The sequence below is a fragment of the Platalea leucorodia genome (assembly GCF_965183815.1).
Source record: "Platalea leucorodia genome assembly, chromosome: 2".
NCBI classification, from domain to species: Eukaryota; Metazoa; Chordata; class Aves; order Pelecaniformes; family Threskiornithidae; genus Platalea; species Platalea leucorodia.
Genome location: NC_138824.1, coordinates 132421875 through 132438830, shown reverse-complemented (window position 1 = coordinate 132438830; position 16956 = coordinate 132421875). Strand labels below are relative to the sequence as shown.

Genomic DNA, 16956 nt, shown 5'->3' with positions numbered 1-16956 from the left:
CAACATGGCGGGGGGGCGGCCGCCACGCCCAACATGGCGCCGCGCGTTGCCATGGAGACGGCGGGGCCCCCGGCCCCGGCCCCGGCCGCAGGGCCCAGCCGGGAGCCGCCCGGGGAGCGCGGCCGGGCGGTGCCGCTCGCGGCTCGTCGCCCCTGGGCCGCCCCGCCGCGCCTGCGGAAGCCCCCGCTGGGAACCGCCGCGGGCCGGCGGCCTCGGCGGGCGTCAGACGTCCGGGAACCGATGTCGGGGCGCTGCTTTCTTTTCCCCTCACCGGTATTCAAGTAATAATTTCCATAATAATCCTCGCGCATCTGCGCGCCCACAACCCTCTGCCTCGTCCTGTTTAAACTCGGGGTCTCCCCCGGCAAACGCGCGCTTGCGAAGGGCCTCCGCGCTGGACGGAGGCGACCTGTTCCAGAGTCACGCTGCAAGCACCTTCTCAATGTCGCGGGTTCTGTGAACCTTTGTTGTTACAAACGTTACGAACCGGCTACGCGTCCCGTGGCACCCTGAAGGGGAAGCCAGACCACGTAATTCCTTGCTGGCTTCGCGTGAAACATCTGAACGGGCTCTTGCCGCTGAAAATCAAACGTCCGGCCCAGCTTGAAAACTGCCCTGCTCCTCCGTTTTATAGTAGCTCTCGTGCAACAAGTAGATTTTGAGCTGCGAAACAGGAATTGTAACTAAATCCCAATTTTTATTCTGATCTCTTACCGTTACCCGAGCTATCGCTTGCATTTGGCACTGAAATCCGACGCAGCACAGACAAGAGGCATCATATCTTCCGGTCATCTTCCCGATTCTGAGGTCTGTCATGTCTGACACCCCCGAAGACTGTGGGGCAATGCAGAAATCTCAGTGCCGCCACTTTCTCCCTGCCCCTCGTAAGGTTCAGGTCTGTCCTGTGGCGGGAGGAGGCCGAGCACCCGCTTTCCCCCGTAGGCAAGGGTACTCGCCCTCAGCCCTCAGCGGGATGCCTGTGCGAAACGTCACCACCCAGCACATCACCAGCCCCGGCTTTTCCTTCTCGTCTCCAAAGACCCCAGTGCTTCGCTTCCTCCTCGAGCCTTTTTGTCCAACGGGATCTCTACCACGTAGCCGCAGGTTTCACCCAGCGTAGGCCAGACTTTGCAAGTTTCTGAGCAGCGGCAACGTCAGATTTCATTAGAGCGTGCTATGGTAAAGCTGTCGCCTCATGTGGGACGTGTAACTGGACCCTTCCTCCCCGCACAAGATAAGAGAGCCTGAAAGCCCTCGTTATCGGTCGCTGGGAGGATTGTTCTGGCGCAGCTCTGTGCGAGACAGCTGTAGGCAAAACTGTTGTATAAACTGTCTGCAAGGGCCATCCTTGCGGGATGCCGGCTAGCCATGGAGGAGGGGAGACCGGCGCTCGCCTCGGGCCTGACAGGCTGAGACTGAAACCTGGTGGAAAGGGAGATTGTTGTCCCCTTGCCGCAGGAGAGGTGGATGGAGCTGGGCTGTGGGGAGCGGCTGTCACGCTGGATCCTGCCAAGGATGCTACCTGCCTGCTCTTCAGGGCTGCCTCACCAGTGCCAGCAGGGAGCGTGCACCAGTTTGTCAGCCTTGCTGGGAGATGGACAGCGGGACAGCAGCTTCGGAGCTGTACAGTTTCCACGCAGTGCTGGTGGCCCACCGAGCAGACCGAGGCGGCTCTTTGTAGCGGAGATGGGCCCCAAGGCTTCTGAGAGCGCCAGTCCACCGCAGCTTAAAGTTTGCTGTCCTCCCGCCTCACCTCCCGTGCTTGCCCTGGTGCCTGTGTGGCTGTGGAGCGGCCCGGCTGGCAAGCTGCTCCAGCCAAAGGCAAATCTCCTCTTTGGACGGATTAGTTTTAAATCCCATAAACCTGACCCAAAGCAAAGGGTGAGACTGTGTATCTGAGGATGGGGACAACTCTCGTTTAGATTATTTTCAGCTACAATACTGCATTACCCGTGCAAAACCTCCTTTCCAGTTGCCATTGCCGCCAGCTAGAAATAGAGGCCCTACTGGAAAAGCTGTAAAGATTGCAGACAATTTTTCAATAAAAGCCCCTATAATCTAGCAAAGCAAAAAAGCATACTGCAAAGAAAGGTGGAAAGTAAAACCAGAGCAAACTGCGTATGGAGCTTTAGTCATGAAAGCAGTTAACAATTTCAGCAAACTACCATGGGGAAACACTGGCATCTCGCGAGCAATTTGAAGATGGTCTGCAGGCAAGTGCAAGTTGTTGAAGGGGCTGAGTTTTACGGCGGGATTATGTTATCCAGGGATTATATGAATACTAAGAGGTGGTTAATCGTCTCTGTTAGCCTTCAAACCCGTGAATCTGTGGGGGCAAACAGTACCGTCTGCAATGAAAACGAGTGGCAGAGCTGCGGGGCTGGCAGATGCAGACCCCCGGGGGTTGGTCCCATCGCGGTGTGACTGCTCGGGGGGAGGTGAAACCGATGTGATTTCAAAGCGGAAACCTGTGGTGGGGGAAAATGCAAAATCCCTGGGGCAGAGCCCACGGGCAGCTCAGCACCCAAGAGCTTCATAAGAGCTTCGCAAGAGCTTCGCATGACCAAGGCCGCACTCCCGAAATGACCTCGCTGTTTCTCTGTACCCCCCTTTGCTGCGCTTGCCACCTGCAGCCTGAGGCGATGTGTCCTGACTTTGCTCACGGCTCCCAAAATAGAGTAAATACATTTTTCCACCCTGATTTGCAAACCCTCGTTCTCCCCCCGCCTCCGCCTCCCCCCTTCGGCCTTTGTCTTCTCCTGCGCCACCGAAATTTTTGACGGTTCGTTCTCCCCAGGGTTCCAGGAAACCGTGTGACCAATTAAGCAGTTGGGGCAAGCTCAGGTGCAAGGAGAAAACAAGTCAGATGACAGGCCACTGCCCACTCGCTCCAGCAAGCGCATTCCATCTCAGCGTGCATCTACCCTGCTGCTTCGTAAGGGAATAGAAAATGCCGGGCTTCCCTGGGCTGCCCGCTCCGGAGCCTCACAGCACAACCGGATCGGCAAAACTGAGTCTCCGGGCAGAGGCATAACCGCCTCATCCCTACTGGAAGAATTTGGTCTGCATACTTTGTCACACATTCAAGCGGCTCTGTTCGTGCAGGCTTTTAAGTGGTTTTGGGCGTACAGAGCAGAGGGTTCGTGAGAAGAAGCATCTGCAGCCCACGGCCCGAGCTGCCAGGGGTGGCACGCAGCAAAGCCGTGGAAGGGCTAATGGGTGGGGACATCTTCAAAAGGACATTCGTGAGAGACGGCGACTCTGGGGTTCGCTCTCCTCCCCGCGTCTCAACGCAGCAGGAGCTTGGAGCTCCCGCTTTGCACGGGCCCTGCAGGCGAAGGGTGGCCCTTGGAGAAGGAGCGTCTCTCGGGTTTCGCTGAGCTCAGAGCTTGGTGGGAGCTGGGAAGCCCTACGCGGTGACGTATCATCCCCTGGAGCTGGAACTTCCCAGCTATCACCGTGCTTCTAGCAGCAAATTCAACCTCAGATTTCTGAAGGACTGCTGTTCCCTGCCTTAGTGCGCTCTGCGCGTCTGTGCTGGGATTCACATGTCTACTTTTATCCAGGTATGGGGAGGAAGGATTGCTGCATCTCCCCCAGGAACCCTCGGAGGCTTGTAAAGGCAGCCAGCAATAAAGGGGCTCGCTCGTGATGCTCTGCAGGAGGATTTCACCACAGCCCCACGTGGGTGGGACGCTCCTACCTGTCTCCACGCCCTCGGCACCTGCAGACATGCAGTTACTCCACATGTCAGGCAAAAAAGAAGAGTTTCCCAACTGCAGATTTGATGCTCAATTACAGAATGGAGCATGACAGTTACTACTGCCGTGTGTTAATAACTCTGCTTCACTGTACGGCTTTAACAGCTGTAGCAACCGAGATTGATAACGGCACATTACGTTCAGCAATGCATCCCATAAGGAAACTAATCTGACAGTGCCAGGTCACTGAGCTGACTTACAAGTTAAGTGTTTCTTCTGCCAAATTTGCTGCCCTATTTACTGGATTAAAATGAACGAGTTGCCCTGTGTTCATAACACTCCGTACTTGCCTCTGTTTTGGCAGCTCCCAGACCCTTTTCCCCTGTCGCCCTGCCATCCCAGGAGCCATCTGGTCCTTCTTCCTTCCCCCCCTTCTCTTTTGAAAACCGTTCAGAACAGGTCCTGTGGTGCGTATCCCGAAGGGGAGGACGGCACAGGATGGGAGAGGAGGGACTGCAGCTGGAAGCAGGTGCTGAGGACACGGATGAGGAGGAGGGAGATGAAGGCTGGAGCGGCTGTGGCAGAAGGGCACGATGGTGGCTGTCCAAGGGCAGAGGGGGACCATGACTGCTGCCGCTCACTGCCCCTCGGCAGGAATTTGTCTGTATCCCAGTCTCTCGCAGAAAGGGTGGCTTGCAAAGGTTGGGATCATCCGTTCCTTCTCCCCAGACTCAGAGTTAGAGCTGACAGCGGGAAAGTCAGTCCTAAATAAACGTTAAACGTTAAGGCTGTACCCTGGAGCGGGGCCTGGGCCTGCCTCGGAGGCACCTCGGCAGCCACAGCACCCGAGCGGTAGCCCACGGTTTTTGATCTCTCCTCTCGCCGGCGGGCTGCGTGCTTCCTTGTTGTCCATCCTCACAGCACAGCAATCCAGCGCGCAGACACGGGCGGATGGCTAGCAGAAGGCTGGCTCTCACCAGGGGTAAACGGGCTGGTTCTCCTAGGCGTTCATTACTCCAAGATGCATTCCTCGTTATTCCCGCAACCGACACAGGAGCCTGGTCCAGCGGGCTTTAAATGGCGTTTCGAAATCCCACCCCACGGACCCCTCCTGTGGGACCGATGAAAAGCGATTAGAAAGCACAAGTGCGTTGTCAGGGGTTTAAATTCGCTGCAGGGAGTGCTGCGCTTCCAGTGACAGGCACTCAAGGTCTGCAAATCAGAGGAGGCAGAAAGCACCCCAGGTACCCAATCTTTAAGACAGAACTGAGATACCTCTTCGGTTTTACAAACATTGTCGTGAAACAAGAACGTGTAAACAAATAATGTGAAGTGTGAACCTTGTATTAATGCTTTAACATCTGTAATAGCAGTACGTGCTGCAGTTTATCTTTGCCTTTATTGGTATCTAATGAAGATTACACATAGAAAATACTTTTCAACATGTAATTTAATTGCTGTTTACCCATGGGGCCACAGAAAATAGCCTGTCCAAAATAATCAGTTATTGTCATAAAGCAATAATATCTGAGGCAGAAATATTGCTGAAGAAATATTTTTAAGAGGGGACACCGTTCCCTATTTTAACCTCCAAGTGAGACATTTCCTTACCGGTGGTTATGCCTCTGTCACTTCTGCTACTACTTCTTTTTGAGTTCCCTCTTTCTCTTTCTTGTTTTAGAAACACAGGGAAAAAATGCTGAGAGCGATCCAGGTCCTCGCACCCAACTCCGTGCCACCACAAGCAATCATATTACGTATTTTCTCTTCTAGCTCCGTCTTGAAACGAGGTCGTTTTATTCCCATCCCTCCCTCCTGCGATGCTCTGAATTCACGATTATCTCATCGGACAAAAAGATGCTAACTTGCCTTGAATCCGGTTCTTGTGTCAATGTTAGCCTTTAGTTCAAACAGCTCTTTTTGTTTCCTGCAGTGCGCTATTGGAGAAAAATAAATACATAAATACATAAATAAAGCAACCCACCCATATTCGTGCTCAGCTTTGGCTTTGTTGGTGAAACAAGGCGAGTCTGTTTGTGTTTGCTGGGCAAAGAGGAGCTTTCCAGTTTCCTCTTACACGGTCCAGCGTAAGAGGAGCTTACACGCTCCAAAGAGGAGCTTTCCAGTTTCCTCTTTCCTCTCCCCCGTGTGCGCAGGTTTTAATTCATCTTTCTTGACCGCGTATGACCAAGCAGGGTTACAGGTGTGTTGGGGTTTTTTCCCCAGTGCTTTGTAAATACTCTTTTAGCTCTACTAGAAACACGTCAGCTGGCCTGTCCTAGGGTAAGTTTTGCACTTTTTTTCCCCTCTATCCTACAAAAGGCAAATACCCCAGGTCCTTTCTCTCCTCTTTTGCTGAAACATTGAGGGTTTGCAGCAGAAACTGTAGCTTTTATCCCCGCAGCGCGTGATCTTGCGCCGTGTACTATTAAACGCCAGCTGATTTTTATTCCTCGGTATCTGCGAGTTTTTCATTGCGCCCTGTCCGGCAGTTCTCTCCTCCTCCCCGCCTCCAGGGCCTCCCATCAGCTGTGGACCCCAGTACCGCGCTCCTTCACCACTTCCACCGCCTCCTCGCGGGCCCACCCGTGCAGGTTTTGTGTGAACTCCTGGTCCGGCTGCTCCCGAGGTGGCCCCGTACCAAACCGCCGAGCGAAGCCTGGGGATTTTAGCGACACGCTGACGGTGGTTCCGTCCCAGACGAGGCACCCCCGGCACAGCCACGCTGCGGTTCAGCCTGCTTTTCGTTGCTATTATCGCCCGTTAGGCCCTGGACACGTTCAGGCCGCTGCCGTCCCCGCCATACGGTGGTGCGGGGGAGGGGGGCGGAGAGCGACCGTTGGGCTTCACAGCGAGGGCGGCCGCCCCCGTCCTCTTCCCCACCCCAAGCCCCGCCGGGCTCCCGAGGGAGGAGGCGGGGGGAGATGAGGCGGGGGGAGATGAGGCGGGGGGAGAAGAGGCGGGGGGAGCCGCGGCGGGGGGAGCCCCGCCGCCGTTGCCGCTGCCGCTGCCGTTGCCGCCTCGCGCCCCGCCCGCCGGTTACCCGCGGGCGGAGAGGGGCGGGGCGGGGCGGCGATAAAGGGCGGGAGCGGGGGCGGTGGGGCGCGCGCGCGAGGCTGGCGCGGTGGCTGGGGGTGCGCGGCGCGGCTGAGCTGAGCTGAGGTGAGCGGGGGGTGCGGAGGTTCGCGGGTTCGCGTCCCGGCTCCGCTGCGGGGCCGCTGCCGCGGGGCGTCTCCGCCCGGCGAGCGCTTAGGAACGCTTTTTGCAGTTATTGCGGTTGTCCGAAACGGCTGAGCGGCGAGCGGCGCGTGCCCCGGGGGGGCACCGAGCCGAGCGCCCCCAGAGAAGGGGGCCGGCGGGGGGAGCCGCGCTCCCCGCCCGCGGTGCCGCCCCGCTGCCGCTTGCCGCGCGTGCCGCCGGCTGCAGGTGCGGTCGTCTAAGCTTTTATTTTTAGGTGTTGTGTCAAATTAGGCGTCCTGTAGGGGATCCTCCTGCTGCAGGGTCGTGTACTCCGTCATGGCAGAGGTGAAGGCGCGTTGTCCTCGCTCCTCCTGCCTCTGGTTTGAGATTTGCACCCGAGTGAAGCTACGATACTCCTTACTCTTGGTATGAAAAGCAGGTAGCGCCCGTCTTGCCTTCAGGGTTGTGAACGAGCATCATCAGGTATCGGATCTTCTTGTGATGGAAAATGTTGGCGGTGAAGCAAGAGGCATGCAAACCGCGAGCGTCCCAAGTACGTTAAAGTCATTAAAATCCCGTTGTCGCTAACTTAAATCCGGCAGAGCAGGCAAACGCGTGAGTGGTTTGGGGCTGGGAGGCTTCGTAGGCTGACAGCCCGAGAACGAAACTCTCCACTGAAGTGGAAATGCAATACTGCATCCTCGCTCCGCACGGGCGGCCTGGCACGTTGCCCTGCCGGGAGGATGGCCAGGCAGAGCCCGGTGGGGCAGGAAGCCCTGTGCCCGGTCCGTCCCGGTCACCGGGTGGGCTGCGCGGGTCGCCGGAGCCGCCGGGATGGCTACAGGCGGGAAGGAGGAGAGGGGATGCTTTTGGAGGTAGCTGCTGAAAGCACGTGCAGCTTCAGCTGGAAGCCACGCAAGACTCATGTTCTTCAGTGATCTGAAGGATTTAAGGAAAATACAGCGGTTTTAAGATGAAAATGTACTTGAATGCATTTGAAGTGCCTGAGGGCAGCTGCTGGCAGGCTCGATGCCTCTGGGTTTATGCTGCATTGCAGCCTTAAGGGTTGCGTTGGAAGAACCCCTTGATTTGTCCTGGACTCATCATCTGATGAACTGCAGGTTTGCTTCGTGCCTGCTGGAGCGAATGTGACCCGCAGCAGCAGAGCTCGAAATGCAGCAGTTCATGCTCCAGGGCAGAAACTGATTTCCTGGGAGCATTTTTACCTTACTGTGTATTTTATCTAGGATTTGACTCTCTTCTGTAGAGGAGGTGACAGGTCAAATGGGCTGTTCAAAAACTAAAAGCTGGAAAAGGACAGGCATGAAGTGACAATAGCTGCTCTTTGAATCATGCTGAAAAAGTGTTGCATGCACTGCATTGATGAATGTTAGGAAACTGTATGGTTGGGTTTTAAATTCCTGGTAGGCAAGAGTTAACTACCTTAAGTCTGACCTTGGCAGCTGCAGTCTTCACAAGCACTTGGGCAGAAGAAGGTGAGGCCTCAATTAGACCGTAGCTGTCAGGAAGCACCTGGCCACAATAGAAACCTGGAACACTTAAAAAGAGAAAAGTGTATTAATACCAGTTGGAGCTGCATGACTGTAGAACATATGTAAGTACCTACATACTTCAAAACACAAGCCGCTTAAGCACAAGGGAATGATCTGGTCAACTGTGACAAGGCTCCTTAAAAAGTGCAAAAGTTCAGATGAGGCTGTGACCAAGTCTGGTCAGCGAGGTTCTCGAGTCCTTGGTGTTAAAGGGTAACACTAGCATGATACACATCATCTGAATATATGCCAGCTCTTACGAGCTTGTTTGCCCTCCACAAATGAGCAAAAGGTTGGGGCAAGTATGAATATTTCCAAAAAGGTAGTTTCATCATGCAGGGTATCTGAAGAAGGGTAAAGAGTTGCTTACAAAGACTGGAGTGTGAACTGAATGGTTGTTATCTGGCTTTGCAGCTGAAATTCTGTCCAGGATGCTGAAGCGCTGTAGCTTTTTGCAGGAGCAAGGTGTACTTGGCCTTTATCCCACGAGTGGTAGATGCTGGATGGTTGAGAAAGGAAAAACTTTTATAGAAAGGAAGAAATCTTGTATCTCTGGCATAATTAAAGCGCTTTCAGTGGACTGGATGTCTAAGCCCTGAAACTAACACCTGAGTGTCTTCCACTGTCGTGTTAGTTGGAGAGAGCAGTTTGAGCTTTGTGTATAATGAAACAAGTTCAAAGCTGAACTTTCAGAAGTGCTTTGCAGTTATGGCTCTCACTGGCTTTGGCTGGTGCTGCAGATAATCTTGAACTTAGGCAAAGCTTATGTGTCATCACCATTGATAATTTCGCTTTGGCACAAACTGCTTTGCCGAAGTACTTAACACTGCCTCACTAAAAAAAAGGACAGTGACAACTAAGGGTTTTGCCTGCACCAATAGAGAAGCTGAGTATCATTTCAGGTGAAAGGCTTGCTGATAATCATTAGTACATAGAATTATTTCTTTCTAGTTTGCATCTCTGTAGACAGAATAGGAAGCATAAAAGTCTGACTTGTCTTTTTTTTTTATTCCACCTCCCTACAGTTTCTTTGGAGAAGAAAAACCTTAAGATGGCAGGCAAAGGAAGTAACACAGACTGCATGTCGTGCAGTGTACTGAACTGGGAGCAGGTCAGCCGTCTGCATGAGGTTCTTACAGAGGTGGTCCCGATCCACGGACGAGGTAACTTCCCGACGCTGAAGATAACTCTGAAGGACATTGTTCAGACTGTTCGGAGTAGGCTGAGTGAAGCAGGCATTCTGGTACACGATGTCCGTCTGAATGGCTCTGCAGCTGGTCATGTCCTGGTCAAGGATAATGGGCTGGGATGCAAAGACCTGGATCTCATTTTTCAAGTTTCTCTTCCAAGTGAGGCAGAGTTTCAGTTAGTTCGTGATGTGGTGTTGCGATCCCTCTTGAATTTCTTGCCAGAAGGAGTAAGCAAGCTAAAAATCAGTCCAGTAACACTGAAGGAAGCCTATATCCAGAAGCTAGTCAAAGTGTACACAGAGTCTGACCGTTGGAGCTTGATATCACTTTCCAACAAACACGGCAGGAATGTGGAGCTGAAGTTTGTAGACTGTATACGACGACAGTTTGAGTTCAGCGTGGACTCCTTCCAAATCATACTGGACTCCCTGCTCTTTTACTATGACTACTCGGAAACCCCCATGTCAGAGCACTTCCATCCAACTGTGATCGGGGAGAGCATGTATGGAGACTTTGAAGCAGCTTTTGATCACCTCCAGAACAAGCTGATAGCTACCAAAAATCCTGAAGAGATCCGAGGTGGGGGGCTTCTGAAGTATAGTAACCTCTTAGTACGAGACTTCAGGCCCATGGATAAGGATGAGATCAAAACTTTAGAGCGCTACATGTGTTCCCGATTCTTCATAGACTTCCCGGACATCTTGGATCAGCAGCGCAAACTAGAGACCTACCTCCAGAACCACTTCTCCAAAGAAGAGAGGAGCAAATATGACTACCTCATGATTCTGCGCAGGGTGGTGAATGAGAGCACAGTCTGTCTCATGGGACATGAGCGAAGGCAGACTCTCAACTTGATTTCTCTGCTAGCACTCAAAGTACTGGCAGAACAAAACATCATCCCTAATGCCACTAATGTTACCTGTTACTACCAGCCAGCGCCTTACGTTAGCGATGTAAACTTCAGCAACTACTATCTTGCAAGCGCTCCTGTGCCGTACAGCCAGTCCTACCCCACTTGGTTGCCTTGCAACTGATATTTCACTTGAGCGTTCGTGAGTGGAGGCTACTGAAGGCCAAGATGCTGAGTGTATATATGGACAAGTAATAACTGTCACTTGGAGGTTTTCTCATGGAAACATGACTGCATTGGACTGTCCATTTCCTGGTGAGCAGTAGGAATATGTGACCAGGTGACCTGCTATGAACCTTTCAGTGTATCTCTACAAATGCCAAGAAGCCTTATTACCTCTTCATTAGGAGAACAGAACCGGCAGCCAATCGTTAGAGGAGTAGTTACAGAACTTGGTACTAGTTCTGGAAATGGCTCCATTGTGATCTAAGTGGAGTATTCAGTAAACTGGGTTAGTTAATAGAGGAAAGACTGTAAAATGTCTTGAGCAGAAGCCACTCCTGGAACAGCAACAAGACTCTGCTTTCTATTGCCTAACCTCATTACTCTATACTTCCTCAGTTCAAGTTCTGGCCAACTTTCTATTGAACTAATTGTGCAAGTATGGGCTCATGGCATGCTTGGGCTGCTCCTACTTTCTGGCTGTGTAGAACCGATAACTGTATGGATACTGTCTGTCTTGTAGAGGGCCTAAATGTTGTTTCCTGTAGTACCTAGGTATATATGGTCCTGCCTCAAGTTCAAGGTTAATTTCTTGGAAGTTGAAGATGGATTAGCAGGTCTATCTCTAAAGCATAAGCTGGCTAAATTTGTCTTGAGTACAAAAATTTGGAAGGTGGCATCTCTAAACATGCACCAAAACACGATCTAAGACTTGGTACCGTGAAGAGTCCTTGAAATGAGGAACTGAAACCTTAAATAGAATTGGAACCACAGTTTGAATAGTTAGGATGGAAAAACACTGTTGAGTCCAGGCTCAAGATAAAGCCTTTCTGACTGCATATTTCAAAACAATTTTTGGCACAGTTGGAAAGTAGCACAGCTCTTGCACTGAGGTTTGGCCCAACTTTCTTCTTCACAGGTCCACAGCTAGCAAAAAAAAAAACCACCCACAAAAAAAACCCCAAAAAACCCCACCCAAACCACTGTAAGCTGCAGGATGATGTTCACTTCTGCCACAGTATAAATTTCTAAAGTGCCTCCTAAAATGAACTTCTTGCACAACTTCAGGCAGGTCCTGAAGGCTTGCCTTTCTGTCACTGCTTAAGGGTGGAGCATACTGGTTTGTGACTATCACCCCGTCACCGTATGAGATGGTGTTTTGAGTGGTCAGAGTAAAATTCTTCCTCTCTGCTGGTCTTAACCCTCACTTGAAGAGGCATATAAACCCTAAGCAGAGCTCTCTGCAGAAGCTGTACGTGTTGAAAGCCTGCCCTTGTTTTCAGAATAGCCGCTGGAAGAGTATGGACTCCCTTGGAGGTGGAGGGGGCTGACCTTCCTCAAGGGTACGTGCTGAACTTGCTGCTTTGAAACTCCTGTGCTTTATAAGGAAGGCTAAAAATTCCCTAGTTATGTATATAGCCATATTAGGAATTGGTATATTAACTGGATGATTTTCACTGAATTGCAGTAGTAAAATACATATAGTGAATGATCAAGTTCCTCTTGCTTTACCAGAGAAGTAGACTAGAAAGGCAAATCTTAGAGCTATTTAATATGTACTGGTGTAATGTTTAAGAATACTTGTTTGCTAAACCTCTTTTATGACTTCTAGCTGTCTCTGCAAGCTTGCGAGACCAAAGTGTCTGATCAAACGAATGAAGCTTAGAAGGTAAAGCAGAAAGCAGGTGCAACACCAATGTATGGTTGCTGTTCAAGGTGAAAAACAGTAGCAGTGCAGCACTTAAATGGCAGTAAAAACCTGCCTGTTCCTCATAGGACCAAAAACTTATAGTTACATTGCAAGTTCTCTCACTTTTTGTAACTGCTTCATAAAGGCTGCCTCAATAGAGCAGCGAGGCTACTCTTCTGTTCAGACTTCATTTAGCTTAGGGAGGCAGGGAGGGATACAATCTAGAAAGCAGTCTGTAGCCGAGCCTGCTTCAGCTTAGCTTTCTGAACAGTCTTGTAAGCAACTTCAGTAGCAAACAGACAAACAATTCGGTGTCTTCTGTTGTGCTTTTTTCATTAAAGGCTTCCTGAGTAGTCAGCCAAAGTAGCTAAACTTGAAAGCGAACCCAGCCTTTTTCATGAACTATGGCTTGGACTTGGTGTGGCTTACAGACAAGGCATCTCTCGCCCAAGACTTTGCCTATTTGGAAGGCTTTTTAAAAACTGACATGATGCCAGTGTGGTCATGCGTTAAACTTAGTGCAAGCTTACTGCTGGAACGCAAACCTAGGCGTGAATAGCTTCTGCGTGCAAGGCAATACTTGGCCTTGTATGGAGTGGCGCTAGAAAGAAGGAAGTCTCTTGCTTAGGAGTTTGTAATTGCTGTCACCTCTTAAACAGATGTTTTTAAAGCCAACCTAAGCTATGCCCATTGCGGAAGTAAACCATTGCCTAGAGGGACATGTCTGATTTGCATCTCAAATAGCTTGGACTTGTGTAGCTGTCTTGTGTGATGGCTGGCCTTTGGAAATTGTTCCTGTGTATCAGCTCATGTGGAAGAAGCGGTCAGATGCTCGGGAGGAGTCCTCACGGGCTTGACACAAACAGACTTACGTTTTACTAGTCTGTGAATGCCTTGGCTGCTGAGCATCAGGCCAGGTGTCTCTGCTGGAAAGGGAAGTGCTAGAAAAAAAGGCTCGAATGGATTCCTACGGAGATAGACCTATGGAGAATTTAAGCTTCCTGCTGTAAATACTGTGCTTTTGCTAATGTAACTTGTTGCTGAGGCCTCTAAGGAAGCTTTACGTCGAATGGCTGCTCTCTGAACAGCTGACTTTCTGGGTTTAAGCTTTGCAGGACTGCTGTGTTCCCTGTCTCTTAAGTCGCTCTGGCATATTAGAAATATTGATGCTTTGTAGCCTGGCTGCTAGATGTTAAGCTCTTGAATACTTAAACTGTATCCTGAAGCTGTGCACTACCTGCTGCATTGGCCCTACTGTATAAGGGATTGCTGGGACACTGCTCGTCTCGCTGCCTTCAAAATAATCCTGGCTTGGCAGGTAAAGCTGGAATACTCAGCAGCTTTTCATCACCGTGTTGCAAGCAGTCTACCCCTTTCTGTTTAAAGTTGTCCTAGCAGCCTGATGTTGCACGTGGCAGTGGCTTATTTTGGTGTGTGCTAGCTGGTTCGGGCTTAGGTTTATGGTGGCCCCTGTAGCAAGGAGCAACACAAGAATGAGCGCTAGGTAAAAGTTAAAGTGATGACCCTAGGCCAAGTCCAGGCTGCCTGCTCGATTCAGTCTCCATTCAGTACTTAATGATGCCTCTGCAAACCTGCTCTGTCCTCTGCTGCTCACTTGTGTGTCAAGTGAAGGTTAGAGAAAGACTACTATGCTTCAGACTAACACATTCCCTCCTGGCAGTGGCATCAAAACAAAGGTGTAGTAACACTAGACCGCGAGTCTTGTATCTGTGCATCATTCCTCAGGACTAGGCTTCTAGTAAACTAGACCGTGTGGTTTAAAATAGCTGTTTTCTTCCTGTAGCTTATAAGCTCTGCTGGGCTAAGCCAGTCTGAGGTTAAGCATCTGTTGTCAATATTTATTGCCAAGTCCCCCTTGACTTAGGGTTTATTGGTGTGACTTCCTCATTGTAAGATTATTTTTTTTTATTTGATAAGATGCTACCAAGGAGACCTAGTAGTGCACTGGGTTTTAGTCACTTCGGTAAAATCCCTATGCCGATCCATGGTCACGCTGAAAAGTTGTAAGGTAAAGCATATTTCATGCTCCCTCAGCTCAAGATGTAGTTGTTGCTGTGTTTGTCCTCAGCTAGTTCAGTCAATGGCTAAGCTGGAGGTTGAAGACTACTGCTTGCTTTTGAGTAACCATTTTTCAAGAGTTCCTCACACTTTAATAATCTTGTCTACAAAGCAGTAGGTAGTATTTAAATCTAGACCAAATACCTAAAGCTTTTTCTTGAAACCTAAAGACCCGTATTTTGGGATTGAGTTCTGGGGTTAAGCATTTGGTATGTTATGTGCCTAGGCTTTGTGGGTTTCTGATCACTAGAATAACTACTAATGCTGGTAGTGATCTCTGCTTATCACTATATGAGTGCTTGGGAAAAGGCCTCTTAGAAGAGAACGTAGACAAATTGCTTCAATTCTAAGCTGTCAGTGTACCGATGGCACTTGTTTACCATCCCTCTCACTCAACTCAGTCAGGGTGCCATAATTGTTAGGCACAGGAATAAGCAATAAGTTGACCATAGTCACTGGCACCTTGGTCTAATTTGGGCACTGGGAGAGCCAAATGGATAGTAATACTTCTAGCCTTTGCATCTAAGTCTTACTCAACCATTTGTTAAATATGGTGAAGTGTGTTTCAATATGTTCTTTAATTTCAATGGAACTAGTTATAAGGTGGGATGCTGGGCTATAGTTGTAGAAGCTTTGGGGGGGAATGGTTGGAGCACTCTGGTTTTTCTCGCCCCTGTTGGAGGAGAAGGCAACTCACTGAAGTGTCTGGATTGGGCTTGTCTCTTTCTGATTAAAATTGCACTTTCTGTTGAAATATAGAAGCCTTTTTTTTTTCCTATGTTTATATCTTATTTTATTTTTTACTATTAAAAGAAGTCAGCTCTTGGAAAATCTGTCTCATACCTCTTTGGAAAAAGTGTTGTTTTTTTGGTTTTTTTTTTAAGCTGGCAAAACAAGGTACTAGAAATACTTGGATTTGTGATGAGCCCAAATGTGAGATTGGTCACAGTAACTTTGTCTACTGTTCTGCACTGTGGTGCTCACTTGTCATTCTTGGAAATTGGGTTTTGGACCGTAATGATTCTGAAATTCTTGTGCAAATAAACTTATGCTAAACATTGTTTGCCTCAATTAATTCTTGCATCTAAATAGTGCTGACAAAGTATTTGTGGAGCTTATTGGCCAATGTGTGTGTAGATATACTGGTGGGGGGAGACATAGCGGTGGGGTACACAGTAATGCTTAGCTTTAGATGTTATTCAAGGTACTCTTTTTCCTCAGGAACATACACATCTGCCTCAACTGACCGAGCGTTAGTCAGTTAAGTGAGACATGATTCATCTTTCACTTACATTATAGTGACAGTTTCTAGAGAATGATTTTTGCCCTCTCTGAGCATTATCTGGTCTCAACTTGGCTCTAAAACATGTCAAGGCACAGTCCTAGGCCTGTAAGTGGCTGGTTTGAGCTACAGCCTGCCAGTCTGATCTGTGATGCACTCCATTTTATACGCTGCTCCAAGTCAGGGGCCCTGCATACCTCAACTCATGAGCTGAGGAGGTGAGAAACAAAGCCAGCAGTTGCTCTTCAAGTTGTTTACAGGTTGAAAGTCTTTGTGCTTTCACTGTGTCCTAAAAGCTGATACTTCTATGTACCAGTGGTCAATAGGGGATGAGCAGGTCAAAGCTAAACAAAAGCTGGGGGCATGTGGCAGTCTATTTGCTGCTCCTGCTGCTCTGGGATCAAAAATAAATAGACTGTAAAAAGTGTACTTGCTTCTAATCCCCTCCAGAGCTCAGACAAGCTCTAGCCTCTCAGTTAAGTAATGCTGGAGAAATGCCAGTGTTCAGGACCTTGTAACACCTGCAGTGGAAACTTCTGTGGAGATTAGCAGAGGCAGTGCGATCCCATGGAAGCAATCATGAAGCTTGTGTTGTCCTTTTTCAAGATGCAATTGTTTCCCTCTGAACTTAAACGGAGAACTGATAATGCAGCTGGGCAATGTAAACCATCTGCTTGTCACCTGAAACTCCCTTACCTCAGCTCCTTGGTTTATCTCATCGTAAAAGCTTCAGAGTTATTTTGGGTAACATCCTTAGTTTCTAGAATACCAAACTTGGCTTTACAGGGTCAGACACTGAAACAGCAAGATAGCTATGCTTAAGCAAGCGGCGGTATGTACCCTTTCGGTTCCATAAGAGACTTACATAATGGTAAAAAATTGAAAGGAACTAAAGAAGAAAGATATTCTTGCTCTAACGCTGTTGTATTGTTAGTGAAAATACAAGTATAAGCGTCCTGTTCTGTTGTACCGCTAGAACGCAGCCTTATCCGTGCTTTGCGAGATGAGCTCAGTCTTGTGATGGGGAGTGAGAGGCATCAGACAAATGCTACTCTCAATTGTTGCTGCTGTTCTGGCAGATGCACTTATTTTCCTCCCTCCTTCCCTGATGGAATATGGAACATTTAATATTTTTGAAATCAGAGTATTCAATCTGGCCTTACAGAGACAGCATAAATGCTCCTGGGAGAGAAACAAAGATTTTTCTTT

General features: G+C 49.5%; 1 protein-coding gene across 1 annotated transcript; it reads left to right on the top strand.

Moving 5' to 3' along the window:
• Positions 1-9464: 9464 nt before the first annotated feature.
• TENT5C (terminal nucleotidyltransferase 5C) lies at positions 9465-15329 on the top strand. Its single transcript, XM_082304343.1, has one exon. It carries the CDS (start codon positions 9486-9488, stop codon positions 10656-10658), a length of 1173 nt encoding a protein of 390 aa, XP_082160469.1. The 5' UTR covers positions 9465-9485; the 3' UTR covers positions 10659-15329.
• Positions 15330-16956: the final 1627 nt, after the last annotated feature.

Bases quoted from the DNA above. Each gene is read 5' to 3' on its own strand.
- TENT5C (XM_082304343.1), top strand. From the start codon at position 9,486: ATGGCAGGCAAAGGAAGTAACACAGACTGCATGTCGTGCAGTGTACTG.